The sequence below is a fragment of the Sander lucioperca genome, chromosome 14 (genome assembly GCF_008315115.2).
Source record: "Sander lucioperca isolate FBNREF2018 chromosome 14, SLUC_FBN_1.2, whole genome shotgun sequence".
In the NCBI taxonomy this organism is placed as follows: Eukaryota; Metazoa; Chordata; class Actinopteri; order Perciformes; family Percidae; genus Sander; species Sander lucioperca.
The window spans coordinates 26814136-26838932 of NC_050186.1; the positions used below are offsets into that span (position 1 = coordinate 26814136).

The 24797-nt window shown below is 40.5% G+C and overlaps 1 protein-coding gene across 2 annotated transcripts in view; it reads left to right on the forward strand.

The window, feature by feature from the left end:
• The window catches only part of LOC116034795 (ephrin-A5b-like), a 104184-nt gene that overhangs the window by 74415 nt on the left and 4972 nt on the right, over window positions 1–24797 (forward strand). For both annotated transcript variants that reach the window (XM_031277537.2, XM_035991171.1), the window contains one exon: window positions 15180–15472. In XM_031277537.2, the coding sequence (XP_031133397.1) occupies window positions 15180–15472 (293 nt within the window). The remainder of the gene's footprint in view (window positions 1–15179; window positions 15473–24797) is intronic.

Sequence of the window (24797 nt, forward strand, 5' to 3'; positions counted from 1 at the left end):
TTCTTCCGCTTGACCTTTTTTTTTTAAAAGTATTTTTATTGAGCGTTTTAAAAAAGGTTTACACACAACATAAAAATAGAATGGGATTAACGTAACAAGTCATGAGGAAAGGGGACAAACAAAAGGCCACATCAGCCGAATGAGTACAAATTATAACGTAATCTTTCCGTTGACCTTTGTCAAAATCTTTGGAAAAACTTGTGTTTTGTGTGTCTTCTCGTCCATCCGAAATGGGTCTTCTAGATAGTATCCCTCGGAGGGTTTAAAGGTTTTACAGATCGGGTTGTTGCTGTTGTTTTTGGCGCCATTGCTTCCAAGTGCTCTCTTCTATTTGTGGGTTAAAAACCCACCGCAGCGGAGTGGGGAGGGGCAGTTATAACCTGCGGAGCATGTGCAGAAAATATTTTACCCCGGTTAAGGTGTATATATATATATAGATAGATATATATATATATATGCAGGAATACCCCGGTTACTAAAGGAGTAATCTTGGTCTTATAACTAGGTTTGGGTATTGTTTGGATTTTTACGATTCTGATGCCGAACCAGTACTTTTAAAACGATTCCAATTCCTAAACCGATTATTAGAAAAACTGAAAAATGACATCAAAGAAAGGCTTTTACGTCCGTTTTGGTGAGCCCAGAGGGAAAATAGGGCATTTTAAAAGTAGCCTACATTCACAGTAGCTAACTAACGGTAGACTAAAGAGAAAGTGTGATATTTTTACTTCCGTTTCGGAGTGACAGAGGGAAAATATTTCAGTTGACACATTAAATGGAATCGAAATAAGGAACCAAAATTTGCATTCTAATCCGGTCTGATTCCTACCGCTTGCCTAGGAACCGGTTCCATAGTGGAACCAGGTATTGGTACCTAGCACTACTTATAACTTGTGTATGAGAACCCTGACTTTAGCCAAGGTAAGGTGTTTACATGGCGTTTGAGCTAACCGGGATATTGCCTTAACCTGAATATAATCAGGTTTTAAAACTGCATGTTAACCAACTGAGTAGTGTGTTGTTGTAAACTGCCGTCATGGCAACCTGAGCAACCATCTTTGGCACAGAGGGGGTTGATGACTCGCTCTGTCAGCCCCTTGGGGTTTTACACTGACTGAATGACGGAGCCCTGCTGTGTGTGTGAGTGTGTGTGTTGACTGACACTAACCCCTTTCTGCTGTTGCTGCTTTGACCTTTTTGACAGCAGAATAGCGTTGTCAGTAATTAACCTGCCTCATCCATGTAAGCCAGAAGGAGAATCTCTTGTCCTTCTCAGTCTGTAACAAGTCAGAAATATTCATCTTAAAAGGGCCATGTCACTCAAAGTAGTCAAGTAACTGTGTGATTGCCTGCTGTGTCTCATTTAGTACTCAGCTGGAGAAACCTATTACTTTTCAACTGCGTCCAGTTTTATTCAGTGAACAGCAGGTCAGCGTACAGTTTCAGGGTTTTCCCTCTAGGTTTGTGGAAGTCTTAGGTGCACGTATTAGGCAGGGGGTATGGAGGTCCTTCCCCAAGAAAATGTTACGTTTTGCAATACAAAATAAGCAATTTCACATCATTTTGAACAATTCTTATTACCATATTTATGTACATGAATTTGAAAAAAAAGCTAGAGCAGATGATGAATAATAAACAACAGCCAAAAGGCTTAACCCTCTGAGGACAAAAGACGCACCGGCGAGTCCAGCCGATGTTTCACAACACTCCTACGCCAAAAAAAAACGATGTTGCAAAAGTTAATTTTAGACATTTATTTACTATTTTATACATACATTACTCTTCTTTTGTGAACCCAAGACTTTTGTTAACTCATTTCAAGCAGCAAAACAATTGAGTGTAGGTATGTTTTGACAATAGATTTGAGAAATATTTCCGCTTTAGGGCCAGAGCATCTCTTTATACATTGCTCTGGAACCATTTTGCACCTTACAGAAAGCTGAGGTTATTCTGAACATTTTGATATGAAACACATGGGGATCAGGTTATATGCAAAAACCCTTAAAGGTACACTGTGTAGGAATTTCTCCCATCTAGTGGTGAAATTGTACTTTGCATTCAAACGAATAGTGCTCTCTAGCGCCTCACTTTTTCAAATGTGTGTTGCAACTACGGTAGCCGTTATGTGTCACATTGCCTTTTTAATTTCATTTTTCGCTTTATTGGCGACGAGGATTCTTTCTCCTGTGGCTCGTCATAAGTATGATCCTCCATTATGATCTAAAGTGCAGTGCAGGCTTTCAAATTTGCCGGGGTGGCGACAAGTGCCATCTCCTTCTCCATTTTCAGCTGGTTTCAGTCACATGATGCTGGCTCTGAATGAAAACGCGTTGAGGCTAGTGCTTCATGTCCCTCTCAGCGATTATAGGGACATGCCCGTCCAATGTTAATACAGATAAGAAATTCTTCGCTTACGAGGATATAGTCAGATCATTGGCAGAGGTCATTTTACACCAATGAAGGACATGTTTATGAATGAAGACATTTATTTTAGTTAATCAAATACTTAAAATGCTACACAGTGTACCTTTAAAAGGAGAATTAAAGAAAAGATATCTAAAAATGCCCTTACACCTCAGAGGGTTAAAGATTAAACTTGCTAAAGAAGTCTACTGGGAATCAACTACAACCTGGGAAAAGTCATTCAGTTAGTTTTGATGCTCTCCACTTGGATTTTACTTTCATTCGGCTGAAGTGGTGTGGCCCAAAACGGCTTTGGTGCTGCGCCTAAGCATTATAATGGTAGGGAAAACCCTGCAGTTTAATACATATATGGAGAATAATACCGTTTGTAATAAAACATTAGTAATAAATTACTGCCTACTTGGATTTAATGGGGCACTCTACCGACTTCACACATCATCAGTTTACTTGTCATGGTTAGTAATACTAAGCCTGTGAAAACCCTGATGATGTCATAGTGATGTCATCAGGGTCATCTTGAACTGGCCATTATAAACAGGTGGCATTGAGTTTGAAAGAAGTGGGCACTTACCGGGCAATGGGGTTCTAATGAAAGAAACTATTCAGTTGCATTATGGGAAATGCAAGTTGTTTTTTTGGAGATAGGGACTAAAAAGTCAGAATATCTCAATTTTGACCATTCCTTTTTTTTTTATATCTCTCTTTTGTGAGTCCCCTAACTAAACTCTGAGGTGCTAATTTACATGCAGCTTATTTTTTAAAGGAAATTCCTACGTTCTTTAATAACAATGAAATGACATTATATAGGCCTACTGTAGTTCTTTCCTGGAAACTTCCTCAGAAACTATTAGGAAATGATGGACCACAAAACTAATGCCTCACCTAGAGCGCTTGTGTCTAGCTGTCCTATCCATTAAAGGCAGAAATGGCCAAAAAAACAAGGTTATATTTTTCCAAGTAGCGTATTGAGAAGAAGAAAAAATAAGTATTGTTTTGCTGTTTTCCTGTTTTTCTCAAAGCGTGTACTGGCACACAAGGCACAAAGACAGCAGGGCATAATTAGCAAGAGATTAGAATATACACGGAGCTTTACATAACACGTTCTCTGTCTGCATGGACTCCGTACGCCTGGCACACACAGCAGCACACTGCAGCTGCACCGCAGGACGACTTAGTGATTGGCACAGTCAGGACCACCAGGATCCATAAACACACCACCGTGCGCTCTCATTCTTCCGGTCTCTCTCTATCCTCTGTTGTATTTTTTAACCTTTCGAGGTGCCTTCCCACAAGCAGCAATGTGTTTTCAATCTGAGGTCAATTATTCACCTCCCCTGGTTTTGTTCCCAGCAGTTTAAAAAAAAAAAAGTAAGAAAAAAAACATAGAACTGTCTATACTTTACAGACTCCATTTTTCTCATCTCTCTGCTGTCAACGCCCAGTCAGACCGAGCCCCCTGGCAGACACATTATGTGTTTAAATACATTGTGTGTGTGTGTGTGTGTGTGTGTGTGTGTGTGTGTGTGTGTGTGTGTGTGTGTGTCTGTACGTTTGTGTTTGGAAGTCCTCAGACAGATGTGTGTATGTAATTAGCCAGCTAAGTAATAATGGCTTTAACTTCCCAGCGGCGAAAAGCTATGAATGATGGGACAGGTGGAGGGAGGGGGGGATGGAGACCTCCCAACCCCCCGGGGGCAACGGGATGGACAAACCCCATCTGGTGACATCACAGGCCTCATCACCCCCTGTTTGGCCCCATAAAGAGTTCCCCCTAGAGGCTGTCATCAGGAACTGCAGATCAAGATAGTGTGCTGCGGTCTCGTATAAAGTGCTCGAAAGCCAATACTTGAGTAAAAGTACTACCAGAAAATGACTTTGGTAGAAGTGGAAGTGCACCTTTTAGAATATAACTTGAGTAAAAGTCTTAAAGTATCTGATATTTACTGTACGTAAGTATCAAAATTAATTTTCTGATAAGAAATGTAACTAATTAGAAGAAGGTATCTACATAAGAGTGACATGACACTGTCATGAACGTGTCATAAACGTTATGAACAAGTCAAAAATGTTTATGACATAACGCTTCTTTTAGTATGTGTCATTTGGTTTTTTGTCATGACAAGTTATGGTTAGGGTTAGGGTTCATGTCACTCTTAATTTAGATACCTTCAAGTAAAGTGTTTTGATTTTTTGAAAAAAACTTTGATTATGAACTTCATTGTGGCTTCCCTATAGTGACGCATAGGATTCAGGGTTTCCACACGTTCTTAAAAATCTGACTCAAAGTGTGACAACACAAGAAAACAGAGACAGTTCTTTTGGGAGGAAGAATCTTTCACTCCAAACGAACGGAGACATTTCTTGAAAATACGGCCACAGGTGTGTAACGTTATCTTTTGCAGTCTAACAGATTTCTTCAGATTTTATTAGTAAAAGTTTCCAGAAAATATGAATAACAAATACGTGAACATTCGACCTATGTAGTGACAAAGTATTTGTACTTGGCAGTATTTATACTGTGTTAGATTAAAACACTGGTGTGCTGTTTAAAAAGACAGCGGGTTTGTGGAGGAGTAAAATGAGGGACTTGGTATAGAATCAGCGTGAGGTCTGTGGTTTTTGTGCTCTCTTGTCTTTCAATGCAGACATTATGTGTGTGTGTGTGTGTGTGTGTGTGGGTGTGTGTGTGTGTGTTAAGAGAGAAGCTTCATGTGTTCCTGTGGCCGAAAAGCATCTCCTCTTTTCTTTCGATGTGGAATAACCCTGGGAAGCTGCCCCTTGTCTGACCCAACTGCGTTCATGAGGAAAACAACAGGAGGGCTTTATCTTATTCTCCTCCTCCCCTTTTACTTTCCTGGACCCTCTTGTTTGCCTACATTCTTCTTTTTTTCCATCTCGTTTTTGCTCCTCTTCTCAGGAAACATCCAAACCACTAGGTTTCGGTTGAATAACAAATATCTTCGGACTTTTTTTGAAACATTGCTGCACCTGTTTTGGTTTGAAAACTCTGCGTTGCTTTGTAGTCTGGACGGGCACAAACGGAGACCTTTTGGAAACGACGACGCACTTCAGTCAATCTTATTTATTATTATTATTCTTTATTTTTTTAGAATTTTGTCAGACCATCGGAATACATTACGTCCACGAAATGTACGTCTCCATGTACAATTTCCAATTTCTTTGGAAGTTTCCTGGAAAGAGCTGTGTAACATATAATTTATGTAATACTGATGTGTTAGTGAGACTTTATTCAGTCGTGCAAAGTTTAACCCTTGGGTTGTCTTCCATTCGACCAGGTATCGTCCTCCCGGGTCAAAACAAAAATCAACATTTTTGATGTTTTTGTCCCTTTTTGTCGACACTTTTGGCACTGTTTAATGTTTTTGGCGCTTTTTTGGGCCGTTCCAACGCTTCTTTTCACTACCATGTATACACACCACTAACACCAACTTATTACCAGTTTTACACTACTTTTTGGAATTCAAAGTCAATAAACGTCATTTATAGAAAATTCTTGAGTTAAAAAAGCAGAAATTATGAGTTATTTAGATTAATATTTAAGGAAGGAACATCACAGACTGGTGTATGTCAACGTTTCATCGGGATACTGTTTCAAAACATGTCAGTTTTTTTTTTTTTCAAATGCAAAAAAATGTAATAAACCACCCACCCGAAGACAACACAAGAGTTAAAAGCACTTGTTGATTATCCACATTTTGGGATATTTTAGAGGTAGGTCTACGGGTCTTGATGAACTCGACTGTGCGTCTTCCTCCTTTTCCTCTACTTCCCTCCCCCGACTGTCTTTTAGTTTCTTATACCCCCTTGTCTTCGTCCCTTCCTTTCTTCTTTCACTTACTCCCACTCTCCTTCCTTTCCACCCTTTCCCTCCTCTCTTCTCTCCTTCCCATTAGCTCTCGTTTTTTTTCTATTTCTGTCTATACTGCCTCTGCCTGTCCCTTACCTGTGCCAGGCCACGGAGTGACACTACCACAACAGAAGGGGATAAAGAAAGCAAACAAGCAAGGGAGTTTGCTGAAAAGAGGGATTATCCGTAGATGTGTGCTTTGTTAAGAGCTCCAGTTACTGAGTCATTGATAAGCCCCTCCAACTGGCCGCGAGTTATTCAGCCAATCAGGGATCATTAATCCCCAAGACAAATGGATTCAGGATTTAGGTGGTTTTATTTTGCTAATGGCTCATTATGACACATTTATAACTGACGCAGAACTGCTGAACTGTGCTGTTGTTCTTAAGTCAGATCGTTTTTTTTTCTTTCAACTTCCTTCTATCAAAACCCCCGAACCCTGGAAGAGCCTTACGAGCGTCCTGCTGCTCAGAACAATACCAGAAGGAAAACACAACTGTTGAAATTGCCTCGATCAGCCCTGTGAAGGCTTAATGACTCACTAAATAGCCTATGACAACAAAGCAATTTAGAGAAACAGACAAATAAATCCTGCTGGTAATGGAAATGAAGAAACCCTGATGGTTTGTAGCTCTGTAAATGAATGACGCTTTCTCACGCTTCAGTCCAGAACACAGCAGGAGGGTGGTGGGGTTGGGGTGACGGATGCTGTTAACCATATGACGATTTCAGCCGACTATTTCTACCCTCTAATACGACCCACGGGAGCGTTTCATAAATTAGCACCCCTGGAGGTGGCAGGAAATACAATCTCATATCTAAACCACAGAAGGTAACGGTCACGGTTTTTAGACACGTCTTTAACGTTGTGAAACGGTTGCAGTTTGGTTAGCTTTAGGCAAAAAAACCCTACTGTTATGTTTAGGTACCAACACTGGTTAGTTAAGTTTAGAAAAAAGATTGAGGTTTTGTTTTAAAACCAGACGCTATTTCACTTCCAGTTACTGTTTATTTCATATTAACGTTTAACATGTTTGTTTGGCAAATTCCACATAAGTGTACTTATTGTGTCAATAGAACTTTTTCTGATTATGAAAGTTTGAATAAAATGTTTACTTTGATTTTCAAATGGGACTCAAACCTGTCTCAGAGTCCCCTGTTTGTTTGACCCATCCCTTACCCTCAACCTGCCTCCTTACACAGACATTTGGTGCTCTTATACTTCGTCATCTCACTTCCAGCTTTGCTCATGTCATAACTTTTACGGCCGCTATTTGGCGCTGTCACTAAAAACGTAAATATGAGTCGTAATAACTGCTTGGAAAAATGACCTATGTGGGAGTTTTTGGGGGAGGACAGTCCCCTAGTGTACAGATAGTAGAGATCATAAAAAATATCCGCAGGACAAAGTGTCTAGTCCGGCTCCACATAAAGGAGAGACCAGAAGACATTGAGATATGAAATGTCATCTATTCCAGCACATCTTGAGTCGGAGCTGTGCGTTTATGACTCTGTGTCTCTTATCAATATTTCATTTCTGTCACTCAAAAACCTCCTTATAGCCTCTATCTGGCAAACATCTGGATCATCTGTTCTCTCACTGTGAATTTTTATCGTCTTTTCCAACAAACACGTACAATCCACATTTTTTGATTTAGGCTGCATATGTTTGGCCTGATTTGACCCTCTTGAGAACTGCCATCCAAACGCATCTCTGGTGAAGTGATCATAAACATATTGGAAGGCAAATATGCTTCCAAGGCAAGAAAGAGAAACTGATCGGCCAAAGTACATTTGCAGGCAGACAGGGATGCACTTATTCTGCACCTAGACTCGACCAGAGGAATATTTGTCGCGTTACACCTCACCTACACTTCCTAGAACCTGGCTGCCATCCGCAATGTCTTTTCTTCTAATTATTGTGAGACACTCACAATAACCCTAACCCCTAACCCTATCATATTTTATAAAGTGTTCCATAGTAATTTGTCCATCTTGGTTTTTCGACTCGACCTGAGGAATATTAGTCGCGTTACACCTCACCTACACTTTCTGGTCCCTGGCTGCCATCCGTAATGTCTTTTCTTTTAATTATTGTGAGATAACGCTCACAATAACCCTAACCGCTAACCCCTAACCCTATCATATTTTGCAAAGTGTTCTATAGTAATTTGTCTGTCTTTGGTTTTTCGTGGTAGGAAGTTTCGCACCACCTTTCCAGCGTGACCTAAAAAAAGTTCAAATGCAGCTACAACTAACGATTATTTTCCTTGTCAATGGATCAATTAGTTGTTTGGTCTATAAAATGTCAGAAAATGGTGAAGAATGTCGATCAGTGTTTTCCAAAGCCGACATCGAGGCCGCTGACTAACTGTTTAGATTTTTTCTGCTCTGAACCATAGAATGTTTTTACTTTTGAGTGCAGAAGTGAAATCCAATCAGGAGTGGTCACTGGAGACTGACTATGAGATGCGTGTCCACGCCAGGAGTAATCGCTGTCCACACTGCGGACACAATCGGGATGTAATTGAATTACAAATATCCAAATTATCATCACCTTCGCAAACTTTGTTTCCCACCTCTCTCTCACAGAAAGGCTTTACTTACAGACTCTTCTTAATCCTGACAAATCGTATCCGTTCCTCCTGGGTCAGGTTTGATTGACAGCCACTGACACTCCCGAGGTTAAAGCTAACATTTAAGGCTTAGCAAAGACACGGGAGGACAAAGCAGGCTATCCCCACAGTGCTTCTGGCTGAGGACACAATACTGTAGAGCCGGTTGACCCCTGGTAGTCATAATATCAGCAAGCGGCTCTGAAACTAGAAGCTGAAGGAGGCCATGCTGTGCCTGCCTGGAGCCGAAGCGCTCAGCTGGTGCCGAAGGGGGGAAAAAAACTGTGTGAGAAAACAAGGGCTTTGGTTTCAAGTTTGACCAGACTATATTCAGAGAGAGAAAAAGAGTGGTGGACTGTAACTTAGTACATTTACTCAAGCAGGGGCGTAGCACAAAATTCTGGGCCCTATAGAAAGGCATTTTCTATGGGCCCCTCCCCGCATCCACAGCTATTCATTCTAGCATCTTTTTGGGCCCTCCTCACATGAGGGCCCTGGGTACTCAGTCCCCTTTTTCCCCCCAGTCCGACGCCCCTGTACTCAAGGACTGTACTTAAGGACTGTACTTAAGTAAAGTACAAGTACCTCAAATTTGTATTTGAGTCTTTTCTTTTCATGCCACTTTCTACTTCTACTCCACTACATCTCAGAGAGAAATATTGTACTATTATATTATATGTTTACTCCACTACATTAATCTGAAAGCTTTAGTTACTAGTTATTTTACAGATTAAGATTTTTACACACCAAACACATGTAGTTTATGCAATATAATGTTTTATTATAAATTAAACTACACCAAAATATATAGGTCTACAAGTCCAGCTGAAATGATTAGACCCTTAAACATACAACTGTTTGGAACGTTTCCTGTTTCTTAAATGTGAGGATTTTTCTGCATTGAGTACTTTTACTTTTAATACTTTAAGTACATTTTCCCGATGATACTTACATACTTTTATTTACAGTATGTAACATTTTCAATGCAGGACTTTTACTTGTAACAGTATTTTACAGTGTGGGATTAGTACTTATACTTAAGTAAAGGATCGGAGTACTTCTTCCACCACTGCATAAGACCCCAACACACGCATCCGCTCATTTGTGGCCAATGCAAACCCAGTAGGACGCCCACTAATCCTGCAGCACATTTACAATCTGTAACGGCAACATGATACCCCCAGGAGGCCTCGGTGAGCACACACCTCCCTTTATGCTACCCATGCCTCTCGGGAAAAAAACCCAACATGTACACTACGTGTCAGCAGCAACAGCTGCGTCTGGATCCCTCCCTGCCTGTCTCACCTGGCCTCAGATCAGCTGATTGGTACTCCCATTCCATTGGCAAGGAGCAGGAGTATGCAAAGCTATGCAAGGTAGCTGGATGTGTATAGCACGTTTCAGCATCAAGCCAATTCAAAGTGCTTTTCATAAAACATTAAAGAGCAGTTAAAAACAGTTAAAATAGAATAAGACAGCTATGAAATACAAGAATAAAAGTAACAGTGAAGTGTAATAGTGCGTTGAAGCTGGGAATGACTTCGCACCCGAGTTGAATGCAAATGAGTTTTTTTGTGTGCATACAAACAGCGTAGCAACATGTCCACAGATAGAAACTGTGTGTACGACTGATTTAGTGAGACACAAATAAGACAGAAGTGCTTTTAACTATATGTTACTACACCTTTCACAACTGTTGATGCATGGAGCAGCCATGTTGGATTTTTAGCTCGGGGTACTCGGTGGTTGTCAGAGTTCCGAGCTCATAAATTCGAGGTCAGGGGGCGTGTTTTCCGACTTTGACCTCGGAAAATCCGACTTCCGAGTACAAATGGAACGCACTGTATGAAACGAACAATTACTTTAAAAGGGGCAGCGTCAAATAGAAGAGTCTTCAGCCTTGATTTAAAAGAACAGAGTTTTAGCAGACCTACAGTTTTCTGGCAGTTTGTTCCAGATATGTGGTTAGTTCTGACTCTGCATGGGGACAGAAAGCAGACCTGTCCCAGGTGACCTGAGAGGTCTGGATGGTTCATAATGTAGCAGCAGATCCCAAATGTATTTTGGCCCTATTCAATGCTGTATAATCCAACAATAGTATTTTGAAATTAATTCTTTGGGAGACAGGAAGCCTGTGGGTAATATCTGATCCGTGGCCAATGTGGCTCTGTGAAAACGTGCTCCGGCGAGTTCCCCCGTATCGGATCATCAGCCTGCTGCATGCTCCAACACGGTCTCTGGCCTGTCTCCCCTGACGGCGCTCACTGTGTCAATGAACAGAGGTGGAGTATTGAAGACATCCGCAGTATGTCAGTGATACTGAACCGCGGGCCATTAGCAGCTATGGAGACCCAAGCAGCCGGCCGTCCCGAGCCTAATCTGTCTCCGCTAAAAGCCTCAGAAATGCAACCTTATACGGCGCCGATGGGAATATGTGTTTCCAATCACACTCCTCAGGAATGAATACCTGGCATATCACGCCGCTGCAACTTTTTTTTCCCGCCCTTCTCCTGTCCACTCGGTTTACAGTAAACACCAGGCGAAAAAAAATCTCGGGGCTCTTTAACGGCGAGGATTGAGAACAGGCCTCATTTTCCCAGACTCTGAGTTTTCCCACAAGGGGCTCCTCCATCAAGCTGTCACATTGGGCTAATGAAAATCTCATTCTACAGAGGGATCCTCCTAAAGCTGCTAAAGGCACATGCTAACCAGGGGATTAGCCCTGTAACGCTAGGGGACTTCAATTTCAGCACCAGCATAAGTCATCACTGCCGAGCACCGACATAGATATATGGCTTAGGACTGACTAGCGTGTGTCGTAAGAGGGTTTCTCCCAGGGAGGGTGTGTTGCAGGGGGATCGGTGGAGTCTCACGAGAGACTCGGGATGATTGAGACTGACGTGATGAGATCCTGTAAACAAAAAAACAGAACCATAGCCTGGATGTGTCTTTCACAGTCCAGGCCTCAGTTACCCAGCGCATACGGCCACTTTTTCTTCAGCTGTGGTTTCACTGAGGGCGCTTTCACTCCTATAGCTCAGTAGATTTGGGGCAACACTGTTGAAGTTTTTATTTGGTTCGGTTTGCGTTCAGACTGCACTTTGTCAAAACACACCAAAAATTGTAAACAAATATCACGCGGAAATGGTTACTTTATTATTGGACAGAATATCCGAGTGAAACTCTCTGACACCTTCTGGTCTCAGAAATAATGGAGCAACACCAAATTTGCGTCTTGCGTTATGAATAGAATGCCTTAATTGTCGTTGTATCATTCAAAACTGACAACGGAAAGAATGCTACGCCGCTAATTACACAAAAATAAAACATTCTCAAAAAAACATTCTCTCCTCACAGTCATTCATACATTCCAGACGATAATAAATAAACGGCATTGAGAAATTGCACATTAGGAACATTGCATACTGGTTCAAAAACATTCAACTTGTGAGTTTTTGTCCGTTCAGAGTTCTTATAGCTGTGGGGGAAAAAAGCTGTGTTTGAGTCTGTTAGTCTGAGTTTTCAGTGATCTGTAGCGCTTCCCAGAGAGAAGAGAGTTTTATGGTTTTGCCTTGTTTCTAATATTTTAGAAGAAGGCAAACAATGTAAGCAGCTGACAAGACAGCGAGTGAAGGAGAGGACGGCCCTGATGAGAGAGAGATGATGATGTGATTTCACACACTCGAGGAGCGATTCATGGTCATAATAGGTTATGGATCTGAAAGTTGTTTGTCACTTAAATCATAAAGACGTCTGTAAATTGAGTGCGAGGTTGAAATTGTTGTTGGTTCACTTCCTGTATTTGGATCGGATCGCGTTCTCACCTGAAGTGAACTGAACTCTAGAGCAGAGATCTTCAACAGTGGGTCTGGGACCCCTAGGGGGTTCTCAGAGCTACTGCAGGGGGGTCCACCAAATGAATGTACATTTTTTGAAATTTTCCAAGAACATTAAAATTTCTTGACATGAATCCAACATATTATTAGCAAATATAAATCAGCCTATTTGTGAAAAAAAAAAACCCACTGATGATAGGCTTACTGGCCTATAGGTAAGGTAGTCACTAAGGTAGCCATCCACAGATACAGTTCATCTTAAGGATTCATTGTGCCACATGTATGTTTAACATTAAAACATGATTTATAAAATCATGCCAACAATTATTTTTCTAGCTTAGTATTCTATGCAAAAATGGCAGGTATAAAGACTTTAGGTACGTTATTGTAGGCCCAGTTTAATATGCAACTCAATTTTATACAATTTTATACAACTTTACAATGTAGTAGGGGGTCTCTGCTCCATCTCTCTTTCAGTTAGGGGTCCTTGGCTTAAAAAACGTTGAAGACCCCTGCTCTAGATCAATTGGAAGCGAACCGGGACGCCTGTTTTCAAGCTCAGGTAAGCATTGGTATTTCTCAATGAGCTCCAGGCTTCGGTTAAAACGGACCAAACTGCTTAGGTGTGAAAACAGCCTGAGATAACTAAAGTATCAGCTCTTGTCATCAGGCGTTGGAGCACTCATAACTCTTTGGAGAACGCATCATGGCGAGAGACTCCCCAAACAAACCAGCATGTAACTATCCTCCCAATTAAGACAGCTGCTATTGACGTACCCTTGAGCAAAGCCCTGCTTCAGGGGATCTCAATGTTAGATGTGTACAAAACAATAAAAAAAGCAGGCTTCAGCAGAGAGAGCATGCATGCTCAGCGTATTTTCATTTGGTAAATAAATCATTAAAAAGGTCAAGGTCAGAGATCGCATGATGTTATCGTGGGGATTATCCTTGCATACATAAATGTGGAACAATCGGCTCACCAATGATAGATTCATTGTGTTATTAATATTGCTGACATACAGAAAAGTGCCCTCACTGTGGATTATAAACAATTACATTTGGTCATGTAAGCATAGGGGCTCACAAGCTTCTTTGATGGAAATGCAAACATGTTTTTATTAATCTGCGTTTTCAGAGTTGTATGGTGCCCTGTATACTTTCATTGTTACTCAGCCAAACATCCCTAGTTAAAAATCAATATAAATGTGTAAAGATTACTGTTTAAGATGGAAAAATTACGGGCATTACATTTAATTTCACTTGTCTGACTTCAGACGTCACTACGTCTTCTATTTCTTTAGTTCATTTTTTTGTTTTGTTGTTTTGATGTGGGATTTGTTTTAAAATCTGTTAGCTTTCATTTTTGTTATTTGAGACAAAATACAATTCCAGTTGCACTTTTGATAAGGGGGTTGTTTTGCACAGTTTAAAGAAATCTTTCAGTCATTTGTCTGCATCTCATTCTGTTTAAAAACATTGTGAGACAATCGTATCGTGAACTTAAACTCGTGAATCGTGAGTTGAGTGTATTGTTGCTTCACTACCAAACACATTGTGCGTCTCCTTTAGGTCTTACAAATGCCAATGCATTTCTTTTCTCAGAATATTTGCAAAGGCAATGTTGTCTTTGCTAGAAGTCTTCTCATTCCCTGCCTTTTGCTAACACATTGCTGCGTTTCTTGGCATGTTAGCACCACCTGTCAATCAGTGGAATGGTGTAAAACCATTGGCAGGTATATGTATTGCTTCACCCATATGCTGGAACCCACATGCAAAAATGTTGCTCCTTAGTGCTATTGGTGATCAAAAACCACATAGGGTACCTTTAAGTGACCATAATAAGGACTCTAGACCTGACTTACTTGAGATTCCCTGATGACTTGACCTGAGACTTCAACAAAGGTTCAGCGCTGAGGAGGAGGGTCTAGCTAGTCCACACAGCATTCCGGGATGGGAGAAAAACATGCTCTGGAATTATTGGCATTTCTTTAAACCAATCACAATCGGCATGGGCGGCGCAAAGCACGACACGGAGCCCTATTTTCTCTGCAAAGTACCCTCGGGAAGGAACTTGTTTTGGTAGAACATTTGTACGTTCAAAAGTTGTTTTAGTTGTGCGACAGAAAACTCAGATTGGACATCCGACCTAAAACAAGCGACATCCGGCGGAATGTCCGGCGGAATCGTAACAAGAAGTGGAACGTCGTGGATATAGACTACAATTGGCTATACCCCAGAAATAGAAGTACAAGAGGCAGATTATTTAATTAAAATGCCCAAATTGGTCACAGTCATGTAAAAACACTGGAATTGACTGTAATACAGATTATGAAGATTTAACACTTTGACTCCAAAACATTTAGGTATTTAACGCAGATTTTATGTTTTTCTGCGCAACATATTCACGTGACACCCTTTTCTCTCTCTTTCCTCCAGGTTTTACCGGGGTGATTACCACATCGACGTCTGCATCAACGACTACCTTGATGTCTACTGTCCGCACTACATCGGCCCGGTGTCTGACGAGCGGGCCGAGCGATACGTCCTCTACATGGTGAACTACGACGGCTATAGCTCCTGCGACCACACCGCCAAGGGCTTCAAACGCTGGGAGTGCAACAGGCCTCTGTCGCCCAACGGACCGCTGAAGTTCTCCGAGAAGTTCCAGCTCTTTACTCCCTTCTCCTTAGGCTTTGAGTTTCGCCCTGGCAGAGAGTATTATTATATCTGTGAGTATGCGCTTACCTACCCTGTTACCTATATTTATGAAAGTGATTGTACTTTTGATAAGGACAAAAATGTATGGACACATTTCGTATCCAAAACTGTAATTTACTGAAAGATGGCGACAAATATTTTGTCAGATTTTTAGTATTTATTTATTTAGCACATCTAAAAAAAACAAAAAACAGCAATGATACATTTAAGAGACATTAGGGAAAGAAAGTCATGCAAAGTAAACCCAGAAAAGGGGGGCTTGGCAAGTTGGGTTTCCTAGAATAATTTAACAATAGGTAGCATAAAAGATAGCAAATCAAAAAACATAGTGTCAGAATTTAGAGAAATAGACGACGGGGCAGAGTTAAGTTCAAAGATTTAATAAATAAAAAGGGTTACAATAAAAAGAGTCCTGAAGTAAGTAGGCAAAATAGTACCAAAAAATGTTGAAGAAGCCAAAAGACAAATACAATGATCTGACAACAGACAAAGACAACACCGAGACTACATACACAAGGTAACGAGGTGAAACAAGGGACAGGTGACACGAGGACCCAGGAACAGGTGAAACACATCAGGGTGGGGCAGACAATCACAAAGGTGGGAAAACACAAGGCAGGAAGTAAAACAAGATATGACAAGGGAGAAAACAGAGACTACAAAATAAAACAGGAAACTGAAGCATAAAACATACACAAAGATGAAAACAGGGTAAAACGAACACAAGAGACAGTAAACAAGGAAATGGGGAATAAATTAACTTTAACTAAATTAAAATAGGAAAAACTATAACAGAAAATCGCAACCATGGACACATCAAGGAACAATCAAATGAGGAAATAATATAAAGAGTTAAGAAACAGAGAAAGGAAAAGTGATCATGAAAAAAAGAAACATGTTATGTTATAGATACAGTAAAATATTTTTCACAGATTTTTTAAATGATGAGAAAGTTTCTCTAGGCTGGGAGGGAAGCAATTTCCATATCTTAGAACCTCTGTAAATGCTAAATTGGGATATTGGTGATTCCCGTTTGAGGGGGGTAAAGCTGGGCTGCTTTTTGAGTGGGAAAATTGCGATATTGATTGTTAGGGATAAACAAATTGCAAAAAGGAGGAGGTTGTGTTTTGTTTAAAGATCCATGAACAAATTGGGCAACTTGAAGATCGTTAATTTGATAAATGTCGTTAATTTGAAAAATGTTTTACTTGTTGTTTGATTAGATAATTGCTGATTGGAAGAAAAATTGTGCCAATTTTACACCCTTTTCTTGTACGGCTGCAAGAAGACGTATTATGTAGTATTTGACAACTTTCGGTTCCTCTGTCAATGGAAAAAGTTCATATTTCTCAAAGTAAATTGCCCAAAAAGTATTGATTTGGTATCAGTTCTGAAACTCAGGTATCAGCACTAGCAAAGAAAGATTTACAATGCTACCCAGCTCTAACTTGGAGTTATATCAGAAGATCCCTTTCCGTGTCATCTTGCAGAAAAGACAGCAGCAATGTCCGTGTTCTGTTTTGCAAGTCCTTGGAATGAGGGCCAAGCCAAAATACAAGCCAGTGGGAGCAAAACATCTCCACTTTCGAGGTCTCGTTTGAAATGTGTTTTGTTGCTGACTGGCTGAGCTCAGCTTTCTCTTCTTTGTGAGAAAACTGGGGAAAACAAACAGCTGGGAAGTCATGTTTTCATAAGTGAAGTCAGTGCCCTGCAGGGGCAGAAGAAGACTTAAAGAGATACACTGCTCTCCACGGTAGATTTTTGGTATTTAGCTGACACAGGTCAGAGGAACTTTATTGTAAGAAGTGCAAGAGTCAGGGAAAGGAAATCTAATATTGGCATTACAACAAAGTACAAAATGTAGATGTTAAATCCAAAGAGACTGGTGAGAGGACAGGGAAAGTATGGAGAAAGTTGTCTGGTTTTTAGTATAACTTTTCAGCTTTGCTCCTATACCCAGAACAAGTATTTTGGAAAGCTGCCTAAAACTCTAAATTCATTCAAAGGAATACACAGTTTGGCTCATCTGATCTATCTCAGAGGATGTTGATTTGGGTTGAAATGCAAATAAGGATTTAGTATCTGTTAGCTGGTCACTGAGTCAACACTTTGGACCAATGATTTCCATCTTGACACATATCTTTGGAAACTTGGCAAACTCAACTAAGCTGAAATTAAGTATTGTGGGTTTGCAATCAAGGTCAGTTGAGTTTAAGATCATAAGGAAGATTTTTTTATATATATAATTTAGTAAGGTTGATGATAAAATAATAGCCACTGGGGAATTTGTTCTCCTCATGTCTTTCAACACTTTCGTCCTTGTGCGAGTTAAGCCAGATCCAATTTTTGTTGTAGTATTTTGTGTTGTGATGGATTACCCTTCACTTGATGTTTCTGTTGGATTTCTGTGTCCATTGGACAGTTTTCTCAACTCTGTTGCATAAATGTGACTGTATTGTTTAGGGGAATTGTGGTCTGCTTCTAGTCGTGCCAGGGAATTGTTGATGCTGTTGCAATTGGATGTCGATAAGAAAAGTCACAGATTGCCTAATTCTGCTTTATTTGTTAAGTTGGCTCTGGTTGATGTGAAACTAAGTAAGGATGATGTTCTTGTGGACTTTAATTTTGATTGATCATCCAGAGAGAGAAAGGCAGAGAGACAGCCCATATGGCTTTGAGCAGTTTGAGGCCATATGGGCCATCTCTCACTGACTCAGATTCATGACTCATCCATCAGATTCTTGTTCGCCAAAGACACCTTTTTTTCCCTCTGAGAACATGTGATCTGAGAACGGGATGAAGTAACATAAGACAAAGACACCTTTGGGAAACTATCAAGGTTTTATAGTCAGAACATTTCACATAATACCCATATTTGTCCTCACATTGTTTAGAGTTGTGTAGGAAAGAAGAGCTGTTTCTGGAATTTAATCGTTTTCTTTTAATAGAAACCTCTTTGTTCCTCCACATAGAAACACTTGGTTCAACTGAATATTGTAATACTATATGTAATACTATAGATTTATGTTGTGGCCATCAATTGTATAAATACTTAAATTTAATGTTTTGAGAAATCATGTTTTTATGCCAGTTTGGTATGTTGAATGGCTCTAACTACTACAATACTCATGAGCCTCAGCTGCTGTTGCCGTGGAAAGAAGCTAGTCAGAATCAGTAGCAAAGTCAGAACACTTCATCATTCAGTGATTTAAAGCAGATTTGACTACTTTTTTGGCCCCTTGGGGGGAAGCAGAACAAGCTAAAAACACAGCATTGACATGTAATCACCTTTTAAAATGTTAGCAAAGAAGTTACACATCCAACAGACATGGAGCATTAGAGTTAGTTGTGATTTTGGCCATCTGAAGAATGTTAAAGTTAAATATTCACTGTTATTTCAGCTGTGTTTCGGTCTCCAGAGGGAAATATCTGGCTCTTTAGCTGCTAAATGCTGCTACACTAGTGACGTTAGCTAGTTGCTAACTTTGATAAACCCAGTGTACACTACCTGCCCAACACCAAACGACAGATGTTTTTTTTTCACTGAAAACAGCTGCTTCCTGCAGCCAAAAACAAGTTTGATGTGAGTGAACCAAAAAAGTAAAGTTGTGGGTTAATAAAAAAACTAAGCCATTAGCTAAAAGAGGCTAACATGCTCCGTAGAGCTGAGGGGAACTGCACAGAAGGCTGAGTGATAATTCTTATAGGATCCCTATTCAGAGTGACACCTTTACACATAGTAATTTGATTCATTGTTAATATATTGTCGAGTGCAGCTTTACGTTTCGAATGTTTCATTTACACAGTGTAATCCTTAGCTTTAGCTTGCTGCGTAAACACAATTTTAGGCTTGGTGATTACATTTCTTGTACCGAAAAATCTTTTATGTCCACATGCATGTCCCTTTGACTTTTTAAAGAACATTTAGTTGTTAAATCAGTTGCTTATCTTTAGTGCTTGAGTTTTATGTCCATGCAAGCCTAACATTGTCCCTGCAAAAAAAAGGATTTGCTTTCTTTTATTTTATTTGAATGCTTAGAGTGTGTCGTCATTTCTTCACTCAGACTTTCTCAATGCATCTTTCTTGGAGCTTTGAAGCGTATAATGGCATCAGTGAGAAAATAAGTATTGCCATCACACATAAAAACATATTTTCCCAAATGGATACTTGTTTTTTTTTGTTGTTTTTTTACCCAGCAGCATTGTTACAGTTGCGTTACTGTAAACTATGTTTTATCAGCTGCTGGTGTCAGATCCCATGTTGACTTACGCTAACAAAAGCTCAACAATACCTGATAGTTCATACCAGTGTTGTACATACAATAGGGTTTCAGAATCTGTTCAGTGGGCATGTAAATGACACATTGAAAGGGGGGATCATGTCTGCTTGTCTGAGTGAAGACAGACACTTCTTTGTCCTCCTCCTGTGTGGTGATCATCGTTCGCCCCCAGGCAGTGAGGGGAAGAGAGGGCGGGGCCACGTCAAATAGATGACACCTGCAGTTGGCTAAGGGCCTGCCCGTCTGGCAGACAAGACAAACACCCGGAGGAAAGCCACCCTGGTGTGGGATCAGTATTGCGGCTGGTCCTGGAAGGGTCAAAGGTCACCAAGCTTTCTCGTGGCCTCAGAGGGCGGCATGTTTTTCTAATAGAGCCCCGGTGGAGCGGGGAAAAGCCTGATCCTAATCTCAGGGGATAGAAATCCAATTTTCAGAGGAGACAGTTGAGAGTCTGGCTCTCCCTGTGTGAGAGAGATGACTGTCTCCCTGTAAAGCCCTTGTGCTTCAAACGCACGGGTCCCGCTCCGTACAGTCAGTGCAGATCTACATCGGTAATGACATGAACCCCTCCAGCACAGCCCAGACAGCTTCCCTTTCGCTCTTGCGGCTGATGCAAAGACAAAAGGGCTTTGTTCCCCAAGATAGACCGCTCATCACAAGAAAAACATCTGATCTCACACTATTTAAATCAGGATCCATCTAATTCAACTCACAGTCACACCAAATCCCAGTGGTGGAATGTAACTAAGTACATTTACTCCGGTACGTACTGTACTTAAGTACAAATTAAAGGTACTTGTACTTTGCTTTTCTTTTCATGCTACTTTCTACTTCTTCTCCACTACATTTCAGAGAAAAATATTAAGATTTTTGCACTCAAAATATATGTAGTTTATAAAACACAATGTTGTAAATGAAACTACACAACAATATAACGGCCTACAAATACAGCTAAAATGATTAGCCGATCAAACACTGAGTTGATTGACACAACTGTTTGGATTGTTTTCAGTTCCTAAAATGTGAGGATTTTTCTGCATTGAGTACTTTTACTTGTAATACTTTGAGTACTTTTTCCTGATGATTCTTACATACTTTTACATAAGAAATATTTTCAATGCAGGACTTTAACTTGCAACAAAGTATGTTTACAGTGTGTTATTAGTACTATTTCTTAAGTAAAGGATCTGAATACTTCTTCCACCACTGCCAAATCCTGGCCCCGGCCTGTTTAGTGATCTGTGATGTGTGTTGGCGGTCCCGAACGTGCGACAGCGACGATCACAAGTCATGACTAAACGTGTAACATGTGTCTGAACATGTGACTGACAGGTTCACTGTTGTCATGGTGAGGTGGCGGCCGGATGACCCATCTAACTCTGGGTTTAGAGTTGCAGGCGAGAGCTGGAGTTACAGTCACGGTGAAGCCCGGCTGTGTTGCTCGAGGATAGAAAAGCCAGACTCTGACCTCAGTGGCAGACATGAGAGAAAGGGAGAGAGACAGTCGGTTAATTGTGTGAAGGGACGGCGGTATGGGGAGAGGAAGCAGGTGAGAGAGGGAGATGAGAGAAAGACAGGGTGACACGATGTCAAAGAAAGATAAAGAATGAGGGTGAGAAATAGTAGAGAAACAGAGAAGGAAGGAAGAAAGGATTCTGCAGTTCAAGACAACATTTTGGAGGATGAAGGATCTTCCACAGATCCATAGGAGACGTAAAAGGACTAAAACACAATAGAACGTGCTACTGACACTCCACATTAAAAACCAGATCAAAGCCCTAACAAGATACTGTAAGACGAGATAATGCATGATGAGGTGTTCCGAGACATGACAAGGGTTGGCTGTCGATCAAAGATTTTTTGATACCAATATCGAATATATATATATATATATCTATATATATATATAGATATAGATATATATATATTCGATATTGGTATCAAAAAATCTTTTGCTATATATATATATAGATATATAGATATATATCGATATAATCTCGCTTTGCCAGACCTTCCTCCACAGCGCTGCAGAGGAGGGTCTAGCTAGTCCACACGGCATTCCGGGATGGGAGAAAAACATGCTCTGGTTTATTGGCATTTCTTTAAACCAATCACAATTGTCATGGGTGGCACTAAGCGCCCGACAGAGCCACGGTGCCGCTGTGAAATAGCAGTTTTAGTCATGCCGTCAGAAAACTCAGATTGGACAGATAGTCTAGCTAGCTGTCTGGATTTACCCTGCAGAGATCTGAGGAGCAGTTACCGGAGTTTAAAATTCCAACACAAAGAAAGCGGAAGGTAACGGACATCCGGCCAAAAAGAGCCTGATCCAGCGGAATTTCCGGCGGCAACGGACCAATCCCTGAAGTGGAACATCGTGAATATAGACTACTCAAAATACAACAACACACACATGCCGTCTCTGTGCGTAATGTAGTGTTTTTCCTGCATGTCTCCACGTAGCATTATTAGATCTTGGTATAAGCATGCTGCGTTCTTATTGGCTCAGTGACACTGATGAGATTTACTCCTTAGGTATTGAAATTTGGGATTGAATGAGGAGCCATTTTTGGATACTCGATACTATGGAGGCAATTATGTTGGTTTCCCTGAAAGTATCAAAGTTTGGTACCCAGCCCTATACAGTACATGACACCCCAGGGTGCATTATCCTGCTTGTACCATGGAGACTTACCAAAGGGAAACAAGAGCGTTGCACCTAATTGAAAGTCTGGAATCTGCACTGTAGACAACCTACGATTTAGTTTTCGTCAATTGTAACTTTCATGGCAGGCAGGGCTGGGCAATATATCGATATTATATCGGCATTGACATATGAGGCTAGATATCGTCTTAGATTTTGGATAAAGTAATATCGTGATATGACACAAGTGTTGTCTTTTCCTGGTTTCAAAGGCTGCATTACAGTAAAGTGATGTAACTTTCTGAACTTACCAGACTGTTGTAGCTGTTTTATAATATGCCCTTATCCACTGAGTCATTGTACCCGCATTATTGGTGATTATTTATCAAAACTCTCATTGTGTAAACATTTTGTAAAAGCACCAATAGTCAACCCTACAATATCGCCGCAATATCAACATCGATGTATTTGTTCTAAAATATCGTAATTTGATTTTTTTTCCATATTGCCCAGCTGTAATAGCAGGGTTTACACACGGCACTGAGCTTTCACCAATGTTCCAGAGATAACTGCGTCTCGACGCTCTTTGGGTTTACTCAGCTTTTGTTTGGGCGTTAGGGGCAAGAAGTTCTTCATAGAATAATGACAACAGATTGTTTGTCGCGGTGTGTTGCCATCTAACATATGCAGTCAGTCTGTTTCAGCTGCGAGTTAATTGCAATGCAGTGAGAGACATATGTATAGTTGCTATGGTTACTTGCAGTTTAATATATCTTGCTCACTGATTTAGTGACTGTGGTAAAGCATTTCCCTGGCTGTTTTGGCTACAGGCTAATAGAAATGGTCATCAAAAGAAAGCATATCAATATCTGTATTAGTGCTCAAATGATTAACTGATCCAGAACATCATTATTATTATTAACTATTTATTAAATAGTTAAAGAAGGAATACCAAATTCCTTCTGAAATGTGAGAATGTGCTGCTTTTTCTCTCTTTTATATCATTTTAAATGACATTTGTTGGCCTATGGGATAAAATATGCAATTTGAAGATGTCACCTCCCACTTTGAGAACTTGTGATTGACATTTTTCGCTACTTTGTGACATTTCATAGACTAAAACTTTTATCGAGAAGTAATCAAGAGATTTTTTGATAACTAAAATAATTACTTCTTTGAAGCCCTAATCCCAATCATTTCACAAGATTAATGAAACGTCCTGGATCAGAGCTTTCTTTTGCCCTTTAATGTGTCTTGATATATCCGTCCCTCAAGACGTTTGTGCGAGAGTGCAGAAGTAGACCTTTTATTATTGCAGTCAAAGAGAAAAGCCGAGGAAACAGAAGGAGCTTGAGAGACGTAGAGAAAGACAAAGACAGGCTTTGGGCCAGTTGAGTTCCGAGACAGAAACTGAGACAGTGAGTGAGTTCCAGCCACCGTCGGGGTGTGAGGTAAGTTACTCGATACCCGCTGACACAGACAGAAGCGGCGTGATTGACACCCATTCTCTCTGGTTTATTTCCTCCCTCTGCTGCTTCACTTCCAATATTCCTCTCATGGTGACGTTTTTAAAGATGGATTTTATCTCCTCTCACAGCCGCACGGCATCTGATAAAGTGCCTTTTTGAAATAAGAGCCAGAGTCATCTGCGACAGTGGAAACACTGACATGGTTTTACTTTTATCAGGAATTCACCGCACGGCCAGAATCCATCACGCCGAACGCCTGGGTGGAAGGACAGAGGACTGTCTGAGGACAAACTATATGGACATCATTTATACAGATGCAACCACAACTTGCTGGGACGATATGATTTGTCCTGATTTGATTCTTTCATGATACATGGGTGGCGATTCGATTTGTACTGCGATTGTAGAAGTATTACGATTCAATAGTATTGAGATTTTCTTTTTCTTCTTTAACAGAAACAAAAGTTAAATAATACACTTCTAGAGACAATATACCATGAGACATTTCTAAAAAAAAACTAATTGTTTTCTAAGAAGAATGCACATCACATGTCAGTCAGTCAGTCCGACATTTATTTCACTTGTAAAGAAGTACATCACATGTATTTTCTGCATTTTCGGCTTTCGCTCTGTTTTGCTGGAAAGGGATATGATGTAGTCGCCATTGACAGTACCGTATGAACAGAAAACAGTGAAGGGAAATGAATCCATTTTTAAAATTGGTATCACAATACATACAGTACGTGATACGATAATTCCCCCACCCCTAACGAGCACATACATACTCAACACACGGTGACAGATATCCTAACACACTCCAGGTTGTGTTTGTGTGTGTGTGTGTGTGTGTGTGTGTATGTTTGAGTGTGTGGTCAGATTAAGAGCAGTTTTAGGGACTCGGCAGGCAGCAGGAAATGAGAGAGGTCAGAGTATCAAGTCCTGT